We start from the raw sequence: 19154 nt of genomic DNA on the forward strand, positions 1-19154 counted from the left end.
TAATTATTTTTATTAAAACAAACATGGACACCTTGAACATAGTCATTTAAATGAGGCTTCAAAGTTTCTCCTTCCTAACTGTAAAGGGCATTAGATGAGACTAGGAACTTGGTTCTGCCCTGCACCAACATGGGTAAAATTATCCAGTTTTCCAAAAGGGGGGACAAAACCACCACTTACCCAAGGTTTTCCTAATCAGATAGAGCTGATCCACATCTGATTTTCCTGGCCACAGAGGCAATCCTGACAGCAGCTCAGCAAAGACACAGCCAATTGCCCAAACATCTACTGGGGGGCCGTACTGCGTGTCTCCCACCAACAGTTCAGGGGAGCGGTACCACCTGGTAGCCACATAGTCTGTGTAGTAATCACTCGGTCCAGCTGGCCAAAGATGAAACATGGAAAACAGAGCAGTGGAAAGCTCGCATCAAAACTGAGAGGGCAAGACCTAAGAAATCAAGATTGTGCCCAATCTTGTGGCTTTTCTAAATCACTGGTTCTCAATGCTGGTTGCACTTTAAAATCACTTGGAATATAATATTTTTCAGATTAAGAATGCTTGGGCCACACCCCAGCCTAATTAAACCAGAATCCCTGGGGAGGGTCTGGGGGGTATCAATATAGTTTTTAATGTTCCCCAGATGTTCTAATCTGCAACCAAGGTTGAAAACTATTCTAAAGTAGCATTTCTGGAAAGTATTATTTTTGCTTGCTTGTTTGTTTATTTTTGGTGGCTGGCCAGTATGGGGATCCAAACCCAAGACTGTGGTGTTATAAGGCTGTGCTCTAACCATTTAGGTAGCCAGCCAAAAATTGGGAGAAGTGAGGAGGGTAACATTCTTTTTAATAACCAATTTACTGTGGTATAATTTACGTATGACATGCATATTTAAACCACTTTGTGTTTACACTTTTCGGTAATTACAGAATTACAACTTATAGCAAGCTTATGTCCTAAATATACAAGAACTAGCTTTCTATAGCTTTTAGATCCTGTATCATATCAAGAACTTTTCCATCTTTTACATTTAACTAAAGAAAACCAATACTCACTCAAGAGCCGCGCAAATCCAAAGTCACAAAGCTTAATTACTGAATGTTTTGTAATGAGGATATTTTCTGGCTTCACATCTCTATGAATGCACTAGATACAAAAATCAAAACCAAAATAGATTATTAAGGAGCAACTATAATATATGGGATAAATAAGACACATGAATATTTGGCAAATATCGGAGAAATCATTTGAATCTCTCATTGGCCTGTTGGATAACAGCAAAATAGCAGCCTAAAATAAATCTAGTACCATATCTATCATATCCCACATTCCTAAAAGGTCCAGAAAGACGAAGAAGCATGAAAGGAAAAATGAAAGTTGGATAGCGAGACTTAGCAAATAGAAATACAGGACACCCAGTTAAATCTGAATTTCAGATAAACAATAAATAATTTTTTAGTATAAGTACGTCCTATGAAGTATTTGGGACACACATACTAAAAAGTTATGCTTGTGTATCTGAAATTCAAATTTAACTGGGAGTCCTGTATTTAACCTGACAACTCTAGGTGAAAGGGAGAATGTGAAATGGCTCTGGGTGAGGCCTGCATCATGGTTGCAGGAGCTGCAAGTTGGTGCATAAGCAGAATTCACATTAGAGTTTAGCTGAGAACAGAACACAGTCGGCCTGGTAAACAGGACAAGCTCTGGGCCTGCTGAGATAAGCTGGGGAAGAGAAGGGCGGGAACCACGAGCTTGCCAGGACATTCATCCTGACGAGATAAACAAGAGCAGGCAACAACCCTCATCCTCTAGGGAGAGTCGCTAGATGTCAGCTATGTCCCACACACACCAAGTGCTCTCCTAGCTGCAGCCACCCCTTGAGATGTGGACCCTGCTCTATAACTTAGACTCAGATCACCTGTGGTTTTCAGACCACAGCCAACATTCTTCAACAGGGTGATATTAGAAGAACGTTTGAGAATCTTCATATGCTTTTCTTATTAAATGACAATTTCCTTGGAAAAGAACAGAGTAAACAACCTAATTAATAATTACATTTTTAAAAAATAGTTAGGTTAAAATGTTGCCCAGAGTTCCTAGTAATCTTCCTTTCTTCCAAGTGTTTTCTTTGGATTCTTCTGCAACCTGAGAGACCTTTTTGGCCAGCAGCCTGAAACCCTGGGGTTATTCTTAACTTTCTAGAATCTGGAGGGGACAGGGGTTCTTCTTGGGCCTTGCCAGTTCTCACTCCAAAGGACCTTCATGGTGAGAGAGGTCAGCATCAATGATTCCCCATGGGTATTTATTATTCTGCAAAATTTGGGGAGAGGAAATCTTTGAGTTATTATAGCCTATCTGGTTCTCGGCAGTTAATAGTTCTGAGATCTCTATTCTTTTACCACTGCCTTCACTTATTGCTATAAATGGGCACTCCCATGAATGTCATTATGACATGTGGTCAGAAGTACTTGTAAGCGAGAATGTGCTCCCATTCTGTTCTGGGAATTCTTTCGAAGTTTCTGCACCCTCCCCCATCAGTACGTGGAGACAAACAGAGAGCCGGGGGCCCCCCAGGGAACGGTGGTATGTGTTATATTTGCCTTTAGTGTCTCAGATCTGCCCACCAGGGCCTTCACGTGGTCTCTCTCGCTACCGCATCCTCAAACCTGCTATCAGGAAAGTGTTACCCGTCACTCACAGTAACCAGCAATATAAAGTGTCCACACTCCCTGGTGGATACAATGGTATGTACATTTTGACAGGGATTGTAGCCTTCAGCTAAGTGGAGGATCAGTAGGGAGATGCATCAGCTACTCTCATATTTTCTCCTTTGGGAATGCAGCTTCAGGAAAAATCACTCGGAATAGCACAAGGAAGGGGATTTCACTCTACCAGCTAAACTGACCCTGGCAGTCAGTGGGATGAAATATTGCAGTCAAATTGCACTTGCAGCAAAATGCAGCTCCAACATTGGAATCTGGTTCATGTGTGCAAGGAGTGGGCAGTGTTGAACTGGAGAGAGCAGCAGGCTTCCCAGCATCCGTGAAGTCATATTACCTGGGCAACAGTTCACTGTGCCTCCTGCCAGCCCAGCTTTGGCTGGGAGTGTCAGAGGCTTTCACTAGGCTGCTCCGGTCAGACTCAGCACTCATATCTCCCCAAAGCAGACACCAGCCCTTGTGCATCGGGCCTCTGACTCCACCTGCTGCAACTGGCATACTGCAAAAGTATGAGTCACCTGGCGTTCCCCCTCCCAATCTCAAAGCCTTTTGGGAGCACCAGACCAATTCACTCCAAGTGAATGGGATTCTACCTCAAATATGAGTAGTTTCAAATCAGTATAAGTCATATATATGACTAGTTTCTTAAAGTCAATCATGTTTTATATAACCTAAGCAAAAAGGAATACGAGGTTGGCATTTTTAGCCTCTGCATACCTCAACCAGGCTTATGAAGATTTTGGTGAAAACTTATACCCACAAAAATATGCTGTACACTTTGTACAAGGCTCTACCTCAGCTTTAGGGCAGCCTTGAATTTTCAAGGGAGATCCATGAGACTTACATTGTGTTCGTGGCAAAAATTTACAGCTTGCAACGTCTGCCAAGTTATTTTCTTCACGAGATGTTCTGGTACCCTAATAAAAATAAAGAAGCAGCACAAACACATTCTTTAGTGTAGCCATGGAATTCAGCTCAAGAAAAGAAAAAGTAAACCAAGACAGTAGTGAGAAATGCTAGGTTACACATAGAGTCATTTAACTCATCATTCCACGAGCAATCATTCCATGAATCCAAAGTGTAAAAAACATGTGAATGGCACAATCGTTGAATTCTAGGGACAGCAGATTAATTAAAATGTCAACATCTACTTCTACAAGGTGGAATTATGAGAACCCACAGAGATTTCAACAAGTACTTCGAAATCTGCAACACCACTGGGAAACTGCCTGGTAACTGGAGCTCTGTTTCTATAAGGAACTTTTTGTTGATGTAAAGTTAGTTAACATACAGCACAAAAGTTGCTGTTCATTTTTTCGAGTTGCCCCAGACCTGAAGCAGGATTCATCTTCTATGTGTGGGTATGAGGTTTCTCCAGATTCCCAAGGCAACATTTTTTTTTAAAAAAAATATTTGGTTTTTTAGGTAATGAAGATTTTACTGACTACAGGGAAGAGGTTTACATTGCACACCATGTGACAAAAGTTAATAACAATTAAAAACCCAGAGCAGCATCGTGGTTCTCCCCACACTGCTGCTGTCTGGGAGCTGGCTGCATGTCTGCCCTGTCCTCTATCACAGCAGCTAGGCTGCAGGCACTTCTTCCCTGACTCTCAGCTTATGAAACCAAGGCAACCAGTAGGTTTTGCAGGTCTTTTATGTGAATTGAAAAAAGGCATCTCCTCTGGGAGCATTTAAAAAAAAAAAATATTAGGTGATGAGTGAAATGGAGTACAGAGAGAGTGCATTTATTTTCAGAGGCCCCCACCCACCAACTGGATTTACTGTTTTTATGAATCAGACATGAAGCAATGTTGCTGTGGTCCTCGGCCAAAACTAATAAGTAAACCAGGGAAGAAACTCGTGAGTAGTTGTGTTAAGGTGACCACTTAAAGTCACTTCTAGCCTCCAGGAGAGATTCTGAGCCCACTGTCATCGCAGACCAGATGTTCAGGAAATCCTTTCAAGTAGATCAGAGGATGTTTGAACAGAGAGTGGAACAACATGGAGGAAATGAAGAGACCACTTCCAGGAAGAGCAGCTGGGACATTTCTGGACCAGGTTTGTGTCCCTGGGCTTGAACTAGCTGCTCTCCAAATTCTCTTCCTTGTTCTAGTAGCATATAGGCACAGATGCTAGAAAAACTCACCTGTCGAGAGAGAAAGTCTAGAAAGATGCAACTAAGAATGGTACATTTGGGGGGAGGCTTTCCCCCAGCCTCTAATTTTTGTCCAAAATATACACATATATATATATATATTTTTTTTTTTTTGATTAGACAGTGAATTAAGTATTAATGTAAGGTTATCGGTGCCAGCAACTTTAGTCTCTAAAAACATTTCTCAAAAAATTATGCAAAAAGAGTTATTATAATTTAAAAGTAAGTTATAATAGCATATTATTAATGCTCCTCTGATGCTGAGCACATTATTATGTAATTCTCAAATGTAAGTCTCTGTACAAACCAGTGTCATCTTGGGCTGGCTACTTCATTTCTTTGTCACTCAGTTTATTCTTCTCTGGAATGTGGGGGCCTCAGACTCTAAGATCCCTTTTAGCTGTATCACACTAAGATAATAGGAGCCAGATTTTCACTGTTGGAGGAGGTTACAAATATAGAAAGGAAGAAAAATAGAATATATTCAGTGGTGTTGGGTTGGAATTGGATGTGTGTGTGTGTGTGTGTGTGTAGAGAAGAGTGAACAAGCATGCTGGACAGGGTGCTATCTTATATAAGGTCCAGAAAGTTTCCCTGCTTAAGGAAACATCCGAAGTAGAGGGTAAGGTGGTGAGAAGTGGCCAGATTGGGGCTATATTTATAGAGCCTCCAGGACTTTCTCAGGGATGGGATGAGAAAGATAGAAATCAAAGAATGACACCAAGGTTTTTGGCTGGAGGAACTGGTACGTGGTAGTGCCTTTTATTGAGGGACATACTGGGGGAGAAGTTGTGGGGGGGAGTGGAGGGTGGAAAATCTGAGATGCATGTTGGACACCCAAGAGAAAAATCTGAATAGGCAGTTCTGAATTCAGAAAGACGTTCAGCTGGAAATACAAATTTGAGAAACATAAGCATATTTAGAGCCTAGGACTGAATAATTCCATGCAAGGAGTGAATACACATAAAGAAGAGGAGTTCAGAAGTAGGTTCTGAGGCCTTTCAACATATAGATGTAGGAAAGAGGAGGGGATCCAGCCAGGGAGTCAGAGACTGAGCATTGAGTGAATGATGGTTACACTCAGGAGAATACAGTGCCCCAGGAGCCACCTGAAGAAAGTGTTTCAAAGGACTTCTGAGTTAAGATAATGAATTGAACAAGCCCGTCTAATTTCATTCTTTTCCCAAACCTGACTAGAACTACACTGAAGACATTTTTTAAAAGACAAAAATCCATAAGGTCAGAGAGAACAGAAGAGATAATAGCAACACATTGTGGGATCTGGAAAGCAGATGAATGAATGACAATTGACTTAACAGGTGCTAGAAGGCTGAAATCTAAGGTGAGGGTAAAGTGGAGAACCCACCAGTTTACCCCCAAGGAATCTTTGAAAGGCTGAGGAACTAGCAGCCAAGATCTCTGAAACTGGGAGCTAAGGAGGAGAGTGGAAAATCTGTTGAGGAAACAATTAAATCCCTTGATCGCCTTCCCTATTCTATACCACTATGGAACACTCGTTCCCCTACTTGGTGAAGGGCTGGAGTTTTGTTTTCTGGAGAGGATAAAATAGAAGACATTTGGCATAGTTGAGATTGTGGATACTGTTCTGAAAACAGGGGATTAAATGACTGCATACATATGAACTGTCGAATGCTGAGATTCCCCAGCCCTCTTTCCTCATTCAGCTCTGAGAAAGCCAGCAGGCTGGCTTCACTCTGCAGGCAAAATATCAGAAGACTTTTTTAGGGAAGCTCAGGAGGAAAGACCTAAAGATTCTGACATCGGAGTTTCCCCAGCAAATGGCCCAGCCAGATAACCCTACAGTGAAGCTCAGAGCTTCCAATAGTTCCCTACTCTTAACCATGGGCATACAGCCAGAGATTACATGATGCCCAAGAAAAGCCTCTAATAAGAAAGTTAGAGATCGGAACCAACAGACAAAAATAATTTATAAGAAACAGAAACTATAAAGGTGAAGAGAATATTTTTAAAAATAATTAGTATCTTCAGAGAGAGAAGGAAAGCTGTTGCAACCATGAAATAAGAACAGGATATGAGAAGAAAATGAGAGGACCAATCTAAGAGTCCAACACTGAAGGTCCAGAAAAAGAAACTCAGGAAAAAAACAGATAGGGAAATCAATAACAAAACAACTCAAAAATTTTTTTCTCAGAAAGGGCCCACCAAGTGCCAGCATAATGGATGAAAATCAGGCCCATGATTTTCATAATCCCAAACACTGAGAACAAATAGAAGATTGTACAAACATCTGGAAATAAAAAAGAAACATGATTTTACATAGGAGCAAAAAATAGAATGGCATCAGACTTCTTAACAACACCAGACTATAGATGGCACTAAAACAATATCTCCAAATTTTGAAGGAATATTATTTTCAACCCAAGACAAAGCTATACCCAAACAAAACATTAATCAAGTGTGAGAATAGAATAAAGACTTTGTTTGTTGTTTTTGTTTGTTTTTTGGCAGTTGGCTAGTACAGGGATTTGAACCCTGGGTTTTGGTATTATCAGAACCATGCTCTCACCAACTGAGCTAACCAGCCAGCCCAGAATAAAGGCTTTTAAGACATGCAACAGCAAAGTCTCAACCTCAGCTTTTTGTTTTCTTTTTTCTTTTTTTTCCTTGTACCTCTCATACATTCTTTCTCAGGAAGGCCCTGGAGGATGCACACCACCAAAAAGGAGTAGTGAACTATAAAAGAAAATTATATGAGCTAGAGCAAACTGGAAACCCAACACAAGAGGGAAGCCATGGAAATCTCTGCGAGGATGGTGAAGGGAGATGACAGGATAACTGCATTCAGGAGTAAAAAGCAAACCAGTCCAGACTGGAATAGTGTGACTCAAGAGCCAGGCACGGTGAAGGCTGTCATCACTATGCCTTCTACCTTGACCATCTCAAATAAATATGCAAGTATTTAACAAGCAAACTTAAAAAGCTTTGGAAGAATCTGGGTGACTGGCCAGACCCTTCAGGCAAAGGCAGATGTCCTTAAAGTTGTAGCCTGTGCTGGCAAGGCTAAGGAACTCACTCCACTTGAAAGTGTTTTGTTTCCACATTGGCGGTAAATGGTGGTCATGGCTGAGCTCTGGGGCAGAGTGGGGCAGGACTGGAACAGCGATGAATGGAAGGGGCCCAATTTCCTCTCATTCTGTACTGCCTTTAAGAGCCCTTCTAGCTCAAAGGCAAGCTCTCCCTTCAGAGGAATCATACATAAGCTCAACTTCAACCTATGAGGGAAGAAGGGGGTTTGTGCTTTTCTCCCAGGCCTGGTTCTCCTCCTCCGCCATGGGATTAGGAGATTAAAAACTCTGGACAAGCTGCATCCACAGTTCCCCCTCCTAGTAAATAGTGCTCAGGAGGAGCTGCACAGGATCCAGCCCGGGCCTTTTGGACTCCCAGTCTGGTGGGACTTGTATTCCTGAAGACGTCGGCTCCCCAGATCTAGAAATGGGAGTCTAGGCAAGGTATGAGGAAATCAAGCAAGGATACCCAGACCAAGATGGAAGGGGCTCAGGAAGGCATGCTTTCATTCCACAGGTGGTCAGGTGGTCTTCCTTAAGGTCTTTAGTTCAATTGCCTTATTAAGAGCTACAGTTGTCCCTCTGGAGCCCACTGGGCTGTCGCCCAGCTCTGCAGAGGCATTCCTGGGGGGGTGGAATGGAATCCATCTTCTACTAGTGGGAAGACTTGGCGGAAAAGGGCACTTCTGAGTCCACCATGTGACTTCGTGGCACTCTTCCTGCCTCCTTTGGGAATTTTGTTTCACCCCCAGCAACATAAAGGGCTCCCGGCTGCTTGACTCCAAGCAGGGGAGAGTATGTGTGGGAGTGTCATTAGAAATATCATTTTAACCAATTAGAGATGGTTGTTCTTGGCTGAAATAAGTAAGTAAATTCAGAAAAGGAAGACAGGAAATCCAGGAAGTAATGACTCCAACCATAGAGAAATGCAGAGAGAATTCCAAGGATGACAGCACAGGGAAGTCCCAGAAAGACAGCTGGACAGCAGGCCTTGAGTACAACAAGCCAGACAGAAGGAGAAGGGGGCCTAAAGACAGGATGTTGTGAAGGAAGAAAATGGAACTAATGAATTACCTGGTGTGACAATCCTATGGAATGTATATTGAGAGGCTTTTAAAACAAGTGGCAAAAATTAGCAATAGGGTTAAAGAATATTAAGCAATTTTTAAAGCAAGGCAAATATTAATGTGAGGAAAAAGTACAAAAGAAATCCATAGTATAGTACAATGCTTGGCTATAAGTAATATTTACATAGGCATAATAATGAGAACAGTGAATGTTGAATTAATATGATTTTTTTCAGTAGTCCATTTTTTTTTAAAGAAAATGTAATTTTATTAATATTATTTTTTATATTCTAGGATGCTGTTGCAGAGTGGTTGGGAGGGAGGGGGAGAGGGGAAATGGGAAGGAAATGGGATGGAAGAAGGAGGAAGGAGGAAGGAGGAGGGGTGGGATTGAGACCCGTGGCACCCCCTCATTCCTACAGGGGAGACCAGGGGGCTTCCAGTGATGGCTGGGTCATTGCCAGTCTGGGTGCAGATGTCAGGGGGGTGTGGCAAAAGCCCGTGCTCCCCACCATTCCAGCTCGGGAACTCGGGGCCCTTCTTGATGCAGCTTGGTGGTCATTGAAGGGCTGGTTGCATGTGTCGGGGGGGCGTGGCCAAGGCCCAAGGCCCTCCACCCATGGTTTGGGAGAGCCCAGGGGCTTCCTGTGGTGGCTCTTTGGCTGCAGCTGGGCTGGGTGTGCATGTGAGTGGGGCATGGCCAAGGCCTTCGTCCCCCACCCTCAGGATTGGTTGAGGGTGTCAGAGGGCATTGCTGAGGCCCCCAGCCCTCCTCCCTTTCTGGCTTGGTAGCCCAGGGGACTTCTGATCTTTCTAGGTATTACTGTTGTTCTTTGGTGAAATGAGGCCTTTACTAGTTAATATGAAACTTTGTCTCTGGTTGCAGGTACTTTGTTTTTTGTTTCAGTTCTGTGTTGGATTATTTGCTGTTCCTACCATTCAAACTCTGAGCTGGAACTAATTTGTTGTCCTTTGCTTATTTCTAAAATAGGGGAACTTCCTGTGGGACCAGTACTTGAGCTGTGTGGTGGAGCTAAATTGCTGCTTTGCTGCCGATTCCCTAGGGAAGGCTTTTTGTGCAGCTCAGGTTTTAATGGTTGACTTTATAGGTACTTCCAGGTCTCGAGAGATCCAGTACAACTGGGTTGTGTACAAACTCTGGTCTGGACCTGAGTCTTTACATCAAACTGCACCCCCTGCAAGTCTATGTTCCTGACCAGTCTCCTCTGAGTGGTCCTGTACTGATTGGGGGGCAGATCAGCTGTCCTTGCTGTGTCCCAGTGTTCTCCTGGTGCGCCCGTCTACCCCACCGCCCATGCTGCAAACACTTCCCATGGGACAGGCCTTGCCCCAGTCCCTTGCAATGACTCACTGGCCTCTGAGTAGTTCCTTTTTTTCAGTTGTTGTGGCTTCTTGCTGCTATGTGGGTCCCCAGGAACCCTATTAGTGGTCTTGCCGGCCTGGGGGCCACCAAGGCCCTGTTCTTCCCTGCCACCGCCAAGCAACTTCATCCGAAGGGCACAGCTGTGGTTTTTGCCAGCTCCTGCTTGGTGCTCTCAGCAGCTCCAGCCTGGATGTGGCCAGGGCTTGAAATGGTCAGAGTGGTTTTTTCTTTCTCTCATCATGGCTTCTCCCACCTTCATGAATTCCATAGGTCTCTCCTCCTCTTCCCCTGAGCTCTAGCGGCCCCAGCTTGGCTGTCGTTGCTTTTTTATAGTTGTAAATTGGTTGATTTGTGGAAGAGAGTGATGCTGGGGACCGCCTATTAAGCCATCTTGACTGGAACTAATATGATTTTAACATAACTATTTTGGGGGTTGGGAAAGGGAAGCAGAGGGGATAAAGTTTTAAGAGAGCTAAATCCTCATCTATCATAATAGGAAGCCTATAGATAATATCTACATTACATTACATTATATAACTGGATTTGATTTGCTGATAATTTTGCTAAGGATTTTTCACTGAATTTGATGAAGATATTCATGTCATTTTTGTTTTTTTCCTTGAAATGTCCTCATCTGGCTTTGGTATCAGGGTATAGTAGCCTCATAAAATGATTTGGAAAATGTGTTCCTTCTTCCTATATTTTCTGAAAGAGTTTGGGTAGGATTGCTATCATTTCTTCCTTATGTTTGATAGAATTCATAGAATGAATTTTTTTCCCCCCCTGAGGGCTTTTTTTTTTTCCTTAATTTTATTTTGTCGATATACAATGTGGTTGATGATTGTGGCCCATCACCAAAACCCCCCTCCCTCTCCCCTCTCCCCCCTCCCACCCAACAATGTCCTTTCTCTTTGCTTGTCATATCAACTTCAAGGAATTGTAGTTGTTGTGTCTTCTTCCACCCCCCCACCCCCCCTGGTTTTTTGGTGTGTGTGTGTGTGAATTTATTTATTTATTTTTAGCTCCCACCAGTAAGTGAGAACATGTGGTATTTCTCTTTCTGTGCCTGACTTGTTTCACTTAATATAATTCTCTTAAGGTCCATCCATGTCGTTGCAAATGGCAGTATTTCATATAGAATGAATATTTTAATAATAGAACCCATGGTAGCATGACTATAAGGAAAAAATATGTATAAATGCTCGTCATTGGTGGTAAGGTAAATTGGTTCAGTTTGGCAAAACTTACAACCCAAGAGTCCCATTTTGAGGACTTCTAAAAGAAAAGTACAAGAGAAGAAAAATATATTTGTAGGATACTTTTATAGAAGAATTATTTACCAGATCAAATACTAAAAACAACCTCAATATTCAACAATAGAGGAATGGTTAGACATGAGGTAACGTAACATAGTATCTTATAGTCATGAATAGTTCTAAAGATTATATTGCAACATATATAGAAATGCATATGAAAGAATACTAAGTGAAGGACAGAACTGAGAGGAAAACTGGTCATATCACAGAACATAGAGAATGTCGTGATTCATTTGGAAAAGCAGCCAGCAGGTTGGCCGCTTTTACCATGGTCTTCAGGCTTGCAGACACAGACACTTAAGTCTGTCAGCAGATGAAGACAGTATCCATTTCAAAGGGGCAGGTGAACATGAAACAAATTAACTATCCTAATATATAAAACCAGAGCACCAACTGATCACCCATTTTCAAGTTCTGAGTACCAGCTTATGCTCTCTTTGTAGGCAATTTCATAAAGAAAGTCAAGTTATAGTCAGTATGGTAAATAAAGAATTGGGATAAGGGAAAGCAGGCAATTTGACTGGTTATCGTCATTAAGCTGAGATAGTTTACTTGCATACATCTCCACATCAGGAGGGTCTTGTCACCAGATGAAACATATGCAATCAGTCAAATCTAACAAGCCAAGCAGCCATTCTCTTTCAGGCTACCTTGTATATCTCTGCCCTGACACATCACAAAATAACTCTCAGAAAGCAAACTCGGTCTTTCCTTTCCAGGTTTTTGGGGAAAGTTGTACTGTGACCCTAATAATGAAATTGAAATGAACAAAGAGAAACATAAATGACTGCTGTATGAAAGTGAAGACATCAAACTGATATTTAAAAAACTCTTCAGAAATATGAGATGGGAGAGATGATAAAGAAAGAACATATATCTCTTTCCAGCATTCTCAATTACAGATGCCATCCTTTCCACTGCTGCTTTCTAATATTAGTGACATTCATCATCAAACAATCAACATTCATCAAGACTTCGCAAGACTATGCAAGGCTGCAACTAAGATGGGGAAGGGGTGGAGGGCTGGCCAAGTTCCTGTAAAAATAATATGTTCTTACAAATTTATCATATAGAAAAATTTATGCAAGGGGTTGTTCATTGCAGCATTGTTAGTAACAGAGATAAACTGGAAACAACCTAAATATTAATCAATCAAGGATTAAATAAAGAAACCATGGTATATCCACACAATGGAATTCTATAAAGCCTTTTAAAAACTACAAATGTAGATATGTATTTATAGAGAGACAGCTCTAGAGTAGGTTTAAAAAATGCATAGCAATATGTAGAGTACAATCTACCTAAATATATATGCATAGAAAAAATAATTTCTCAAGCTGTTAATTTTATTTACTTCTATGTGTTTCCATGTTGCTTGAAAATTTTTTTACAACAACATACCACTTTTAATCTAAAAAAGAGATAAAATTTCTGGAATTCCATTGTCCAAAACTGGAAACTTGTGTTAATACCCTTTACCAACCAGATATTCTTTAAACAAACTATATTAATCAGAGAAGGAACTGGTGATAGTGGAATCTGTGTAGAACTTACAGATGGGCAGAAAACTGAGGCAAGAACACCTTACCTAGTCATTTATGAAACTTTGATATGGGGGAGACCAGTAGTTTATAGAAGAATATGTACAAAACATATTAAGTCCTACAGAAGATAAGGAATGGTAATACGTTTGCTTGAAGGCAAATATAAAAACATGAACACAGCACTGGGAATTAAAATAGATACGTATTCACGACACTGTAGCAGGACACATATCTTGTGGCATAAGCTTGCTTGTGTTAGTAGTAATTTGAAGTTGGATCTTCTCCAAAAGCTTTCCAAAGGAGTATCAGAAATTACAAACGTGTTAATAGAGAGATGAATTAGTGTCCATTTCAGGTTCATAGTAGAGATAAGTCTTTGAGTCTGATTTGGCAAGAATTATTTTGAATAATTAAACATTAAAATATTACCATAGTAATAAATAAAACAGAGAAAATATAAAAACATGAATAAAACAAAAAAGATGTATAAAAATCATAACCTTAGAGATAACTACTAGTAAAATATTATTTATTACTTTTCTTTTTTCCTATCTCTACATAAATTCTATGAAAAAGAAATGGTATGTATTTTTATTGTAGCATTTTAAAAAATTTGGCAACCACTCATGAACATTTTCTCATGTCCGTGTATGTTTTATCAGTAAGCACAATTCTTAATGGCTCCTCTGTATCCACTGTAGAGCTATCCTATATTTTACTTAACTAATCCTCTATCACTGGACATTTCAGTTGTTTCCAATTTTTTCATTGTAAACAATATTTAATAATAAATACTTTTGTAACTCAATCTTGAACATATAGTCAATTATATGGTAAATTATTAAAAGTAGAATTGCTATGTTTCAGATAATGCCTCTAAGGCTTTTAATACACATTGCTAAAATCTCCTCTGGACAGGTTGCTCCAGCAGTGTACTGTATCATTTCCTTTGATAATATTAGGTTTTAGAATTTTAAAATCCAAGTAACTATTTTAAAATGAAAATAAAAACACTGTTATGATCACTGTCCTTTAAAATCACTTTGTAAACATCAATTTATTGGTTTGCTAATTTGGTCATTGTACAAGTATTAGGTATATACTAAGTGCCAAGTATTCAGCTAGAAGATACCAGGGATAAGCAGGTGAGGAAGGCCCAGCTCTTGCCCTGGAGAATTTTGACTGGGCTCATGGGGGATGTAGGATAAATAATCCCAGAAAACATTATAGACCCAGAGGAAGGAACTCTTTGTTCCCCTCAGCGTGTAAGACAGGCATCGTAAAGGTGGTCATATCTGAGCTATACCTGAAGGACAGCAGGAGTTTTCTAGGCAGCATAGGGAAGGTAGGGCATCGCAGGCTGAGGAAACAGCATGTCCTGAACCCTAGAATGCAAATGATCTGGTGGAGTGGGGCCAAAATTTAGGGGGCAAACTGGTGGGAAATAGGGCTGTAGAGTGAGTGAGGTCTCATATCCCATGCTAGGGGTTTTCACCACACTAGTAATCTTTGAGGAGCTATTAAAGGATTTTATGTAGGGAGAGTTCATGATCAACTTTGCATTTTAGAAATTTGTACTTAGCAACGTAGTAAGTGATCACAGCACATTCGTAGGGTGAGTGTGGAGACCCAGCCTGGCACTAGGCAGGGAATGCACCAGCATCAGCATCTATCCTTCACTGACATTGTCCGACAGACCAAATATGAAACTAAAAGATGATCAAAGTCTTCTGACACCAAGGGTACTAGATCATCAATTCATAGCATTATAGAGCTCGAAGCCCCCTTAAAATTTAGCTAGTCCTAACCTCTCGTTTTCACAGGGGAGGATACCTGTCAGCAGCTTGCCTGAAGTCACCCAGATGAGGCTGACTCACCTTTCCTGGGAATGTACTTAGAAAGTTCTATTTTATAGTATGAGACGTCTAAATGAAAACAACAAGTTTTCCTATGAGTTTCAAAATGTTTAGCTGACACAGTTTAACAGCATTTACTCATTAATAATGGCAAGCAAAAATTTGAAATTCCATTTAAGATTGGAGAACTGACAAATACTCAGTATACTGGAAAGTGACTTGTTTTTAAAACAAACAAAAAATCCTTAAGCTTCAAAATAAATGGATATGATCTGGTTAAGAAATAAATCTTATTTTTCAAACTTGCTCATTTAAAAGTATTCCTTAATTAAATCTTATATTTGACAATCCATGGCATTTTGTCATTTGGAAATGAGGTTGCTCATAATTAACCACACTCTTATCTACTAATCTTTTCCTTCTCTAACTGACCCCTATATTAAAGCATTTTCCTGGAACACATATAACATATTTTAGCCAGGGGAGTTAAAAAAACAAACCCGCTTTCCAAACTCTCATCACCCCTTGGACTGTCCTTTTCTTCTACTCAAACTATGTGCCAAAAAAAAAAAAAAAAAAGGCTCCAGATTGCTTTTGACCCCCACAAATCAGTGTTCCCAAGCCCAGCATAACTGATCAAACTCCCTGCAACATCTCCCTAGTACCATATAGCCATGAGTAACTTGTAAGTTTAATTGAAGTGTCACTTGCAAGCTGTCAAAAGAGCAAATATCAACATACAAAATGTTTTCTCCTTTGAACGCATAATTTCCCTGTATTGATGACTTTCTGAAAAGAGGTGTCTGTCCTCTTGGCTCTCTCTGGCTGTGTAAATTAACATTCTGGAGCATGAAAAGCCTGTGCCAGGGTCACTAACAAACCATGAGTCACTTTAACCGCATTTGCCTGGAGGTCACGGCAGATCACATATAACCACCACCATGTGGCAGAGCAAGCTCTTGGCCAAGGCTTGAAAGAGTTGTTGGAAGAGCCTCAGCCTCCAGCCACTGAAGTGTGCATTTGAACAGGGATGGAGCACCATTCCACAGTTTCTCTCTTCCCGTTGTCCCCAGCCAAAGTTGGCTCCCAAGAACGGAGCAAAAACAGAAGATGGGATATCCTTCTCCCCTGCTGGACTTCTCTAAATTCTCCTTCCCTTTCAACTCAAAGGCCTCCTCCAGCATGAAGTCTTCTTTGATTGACCCATTTTGAATAATATCTCCCAGGGCCTGCTAATCATTCTACCCTCTCCCTCCAGCTACAGTGATTGGTCCCAGGGATAGTTAAATTGTCTGAGCTGAGCCAATCAGAGTTCCATGGTATTTTATATGCAGATACTACCTTCTTCTAGAACAGCTACATAGGTTGAAATAAGCCTGTGACCAGCCTATTTTGTATTTTTTCCCTTCCTAACTCCTTCATCCCATACCCACGTGTACCCTCCAAAATCCACCATATAAGGGAAGGCAAAATTTATTTGCAAGGTAGAGTGAAGCCAACACATAGAAGCATTGAGAGAGAGAGAGAGAGAGAAAGAGAGAGAGAGAGAGAGAAAGAGAGAGAGAGAGAGAGAGAGAGAGAGAGAAAGACAGCGCCACCACCTAGGGTGCCCTACCTAAAAATGCCCAGTATTCTGCTCACCCCAGCAAGCAGCTGCCATTGGCTGGAACAAGGGACCCACCCCTCCTTTTATTAAATTATTTTTTATTTTTTATTTTTTCAGACTAAGACTCTGTCTGCTCACCAGCCTTCTTCTAATGCACACAAAGGTGTCGCATATGCTAGAGCGAAGGGTGTGATAAGATCAGCAGAGCCCCCATAGTCACCCCCATCCTTCCCAGTTACAACCACCAACACATTCCTTTTTCACGTGCGCTTGCTTCACTTGGGTTTTTGTCACTTGAAACCAAAGAAGTACTGAAAATACAGCACAGTAGACACCCAGATTGCTTCCAACGAAATACCATGCTTCCATTAAACTTGCTGTTAGGTATGGTCTTTTGACTCTTTCTTTCAATTTCCAAGCTCTTAGGCTTCTCTGTCAGGCACAGAGTAACTAACATCCTTCCTTCTCTTTTTTAGAGACTGAGAGAGCTTCTATGCAAAAGTAATGTACCAAAGAAATCAAGTTCAAGCTAATAATGCTGCTGCTCATTTCTTCACGAAAACGACTACTTATGATCTCTTTTGCAGTATTTTTGGTAATTTCTCTGCTGTCAACCCCACAGCAGAGTATGTTTTACAAGCACTGGCTGTGCTTGCCTAAACTTAAAAAGAGTCATTGCTACTTTTCCCTCACAACTGCTGGTGTGTTTCTGTTTTGTCTTGTTTGTAAGGCATGTATCACTCACCCTCTTTGGTATCTGTCCAACTCATGGAGAACCGTGTGGTCACAATACTCAAAGACCAGGTGAAGCCTCCGTTTCCTCCTGAAGACTTCCAGGAGGTTGACAAGGTTGGGATGCTTGAGTTGCTGAAAACAAAAAAAAGCAAGGTGCTAAATTTGCGTTAAATTTGAGACAACTTTCTCTAATTTTGATCCAATAAAAAGAAAGCTGTTTGTCCTTTAAGAGTTTCATTTCTTGGATTAAAGGAGGCTGTAAACAGTATTACCTTACCTCTCTTTACAAGCTAGTTTGTAAGTGAAAAATGATTACAATCTAGGTGGTTGGTGAAGGCTAAGAGAAGTATGAGAAGACTGGAAAAGAAAGGAGAACGAAAAGGGAGGGGAGATGTTAATATAAGCTCAGCCTTCAAATCTCAGGTCAAATGTACCTTCCTGAGAAGGTCTCCCTTGACCTTCCTAGACTGGTTCTGTCTCAAAGACCCCCAATGTGTGACATTTTCAGAATTACTAAGTAATTACTAAGTAATTAATATGCAATTCTTATTTAGTAATTATTATTCAATTAATTGTTTAACATCCTCTGGTGTCAATAGATACATACAGATACAATAGATAAATTCAATAGTGTACAAGAACCATGGCATCAGGGTCTGTGTTCTCTTGTTTGCTCAAAATTACGTTGCTGTACCTCCAGCACTGGGCCTTGTGCATAATAGGCATTCCATAATGATTTGTGAATTCGTGAGTAAATCATGTTTCCTACGCTGACAAAACATTTTAAAACAGAAAAACGAAGAAGGCTCTCCAATTTGATGTGCCTGAAAGTGTGTGTTTAGAGTATGGGCAGGAATGGGTGGTGACCATGGCAGAGATAAATCCTTTCCTTAGCTTCCTGGCCCCTTCTGCATGTGATCCTATCAGAAACTGCAACTAGGCACTGATCTCTTTTTTCTTCAGAAGAAAGTAAGAGACTTGTACTAAGGAAGACAAAAAATTCACAAGAAAACACATCAATCGGATTCCCTTTCTGCAGTGCCTACTCTTGGGCCACTGAGGTCATAAGTCACCATTAATGTCCATTAACTTTATTGTCACATTATTTTAACCACTGGCATGTTGCTCTTCTTTTTCCAAATATTCTTTAATAAAAGTGTCACCAGATAATTTTCCACAAGAATTTTACAATCAAGTGTTGCTTTACCATATTAACATTTCCCCCCAATTTTTAAAATTGAGGCAAAATACACATAACACAACATTTACCATCTTAATCATTTTTAAGTGTACAGTTCAGTGATATTAAGTACAATCATATTAAGGTGTAACCATTATCACCATCCATCTCCAAAACTCTTTTCATGTGCAAAATTGAAACTCTGAATCCATCACACAGTTGCTTCCCACTCCCACCCCACCCCCTGTCTCTAGTAACCACGATTCTACTTTCTGTCTCAATGATTCTGACTACTCTAGGTAACTTCTACTGGTGGAATGATACAGTATTTGTCTTTTTGTGACTAACTTGTTTCATATAACATGTCTTCAAGGTTCATCCATGAGGTAGCATATGTCAGAATTCCCTTCATTTTTAAGGCTGACTAATATTTCATTGTATGTATGTACCACATTTTGTGTATCCATTCACCTGTTGATGAATGGATACTTGGGTTGCTTCCAACTTTTGGCTATTATGAATAATTCTGCTATGAACATG

General features: G+C 40.7%; 1 protein-coding gene across 4 annotated transcripts in view; it reads right to left on the reverse strand.

The window, feature by feature from the left end:
* Positions 1–19154, reverse strand: part of CDKL1 (cyclin dependent kinase like 1) — a 54814-nt gene that overhangs the window by 8293 nt on the left and 27367 nt on the right. For all 4 annotated transcript variants that reach the window (XM_063091408.1, XM_063091409.1, XM_063091407.1 and 1 more), the window contains exons 2-5: positions 17445–17566; positions 3566–3638; positions 1054–1144; positions 181–381 (exon numbers count right to left, since the gene is read on the reverse strand). In XM_063091408.1, the coding sequence (XP_062947478.1) occupies positions 181–381; positions 1054–1144; positions 3566–3638; positions 17445–17566 (487 nt within the window). The remainder of the gene's footprint in view (positions 1–180; positions 382–1053; positions 1145–3565; positions 3639–17444; positions 17567–19154) is intronic.

This window comes from Cynocephalus volans, chromosome 3, assembly GCF_027409185.1.
Source record: "Cynocephalus volans isolate mCynVol1 chromosome 3, mCynVol1.pri, whole genome shotgun sequence".
Classification (NCBI taxonomy): Eukaryota; Metazoa; Chordata; class Mammalia; order Dermoptera; family Cynocephalidae; genus Cynocephalus; species Cynocephalus volans.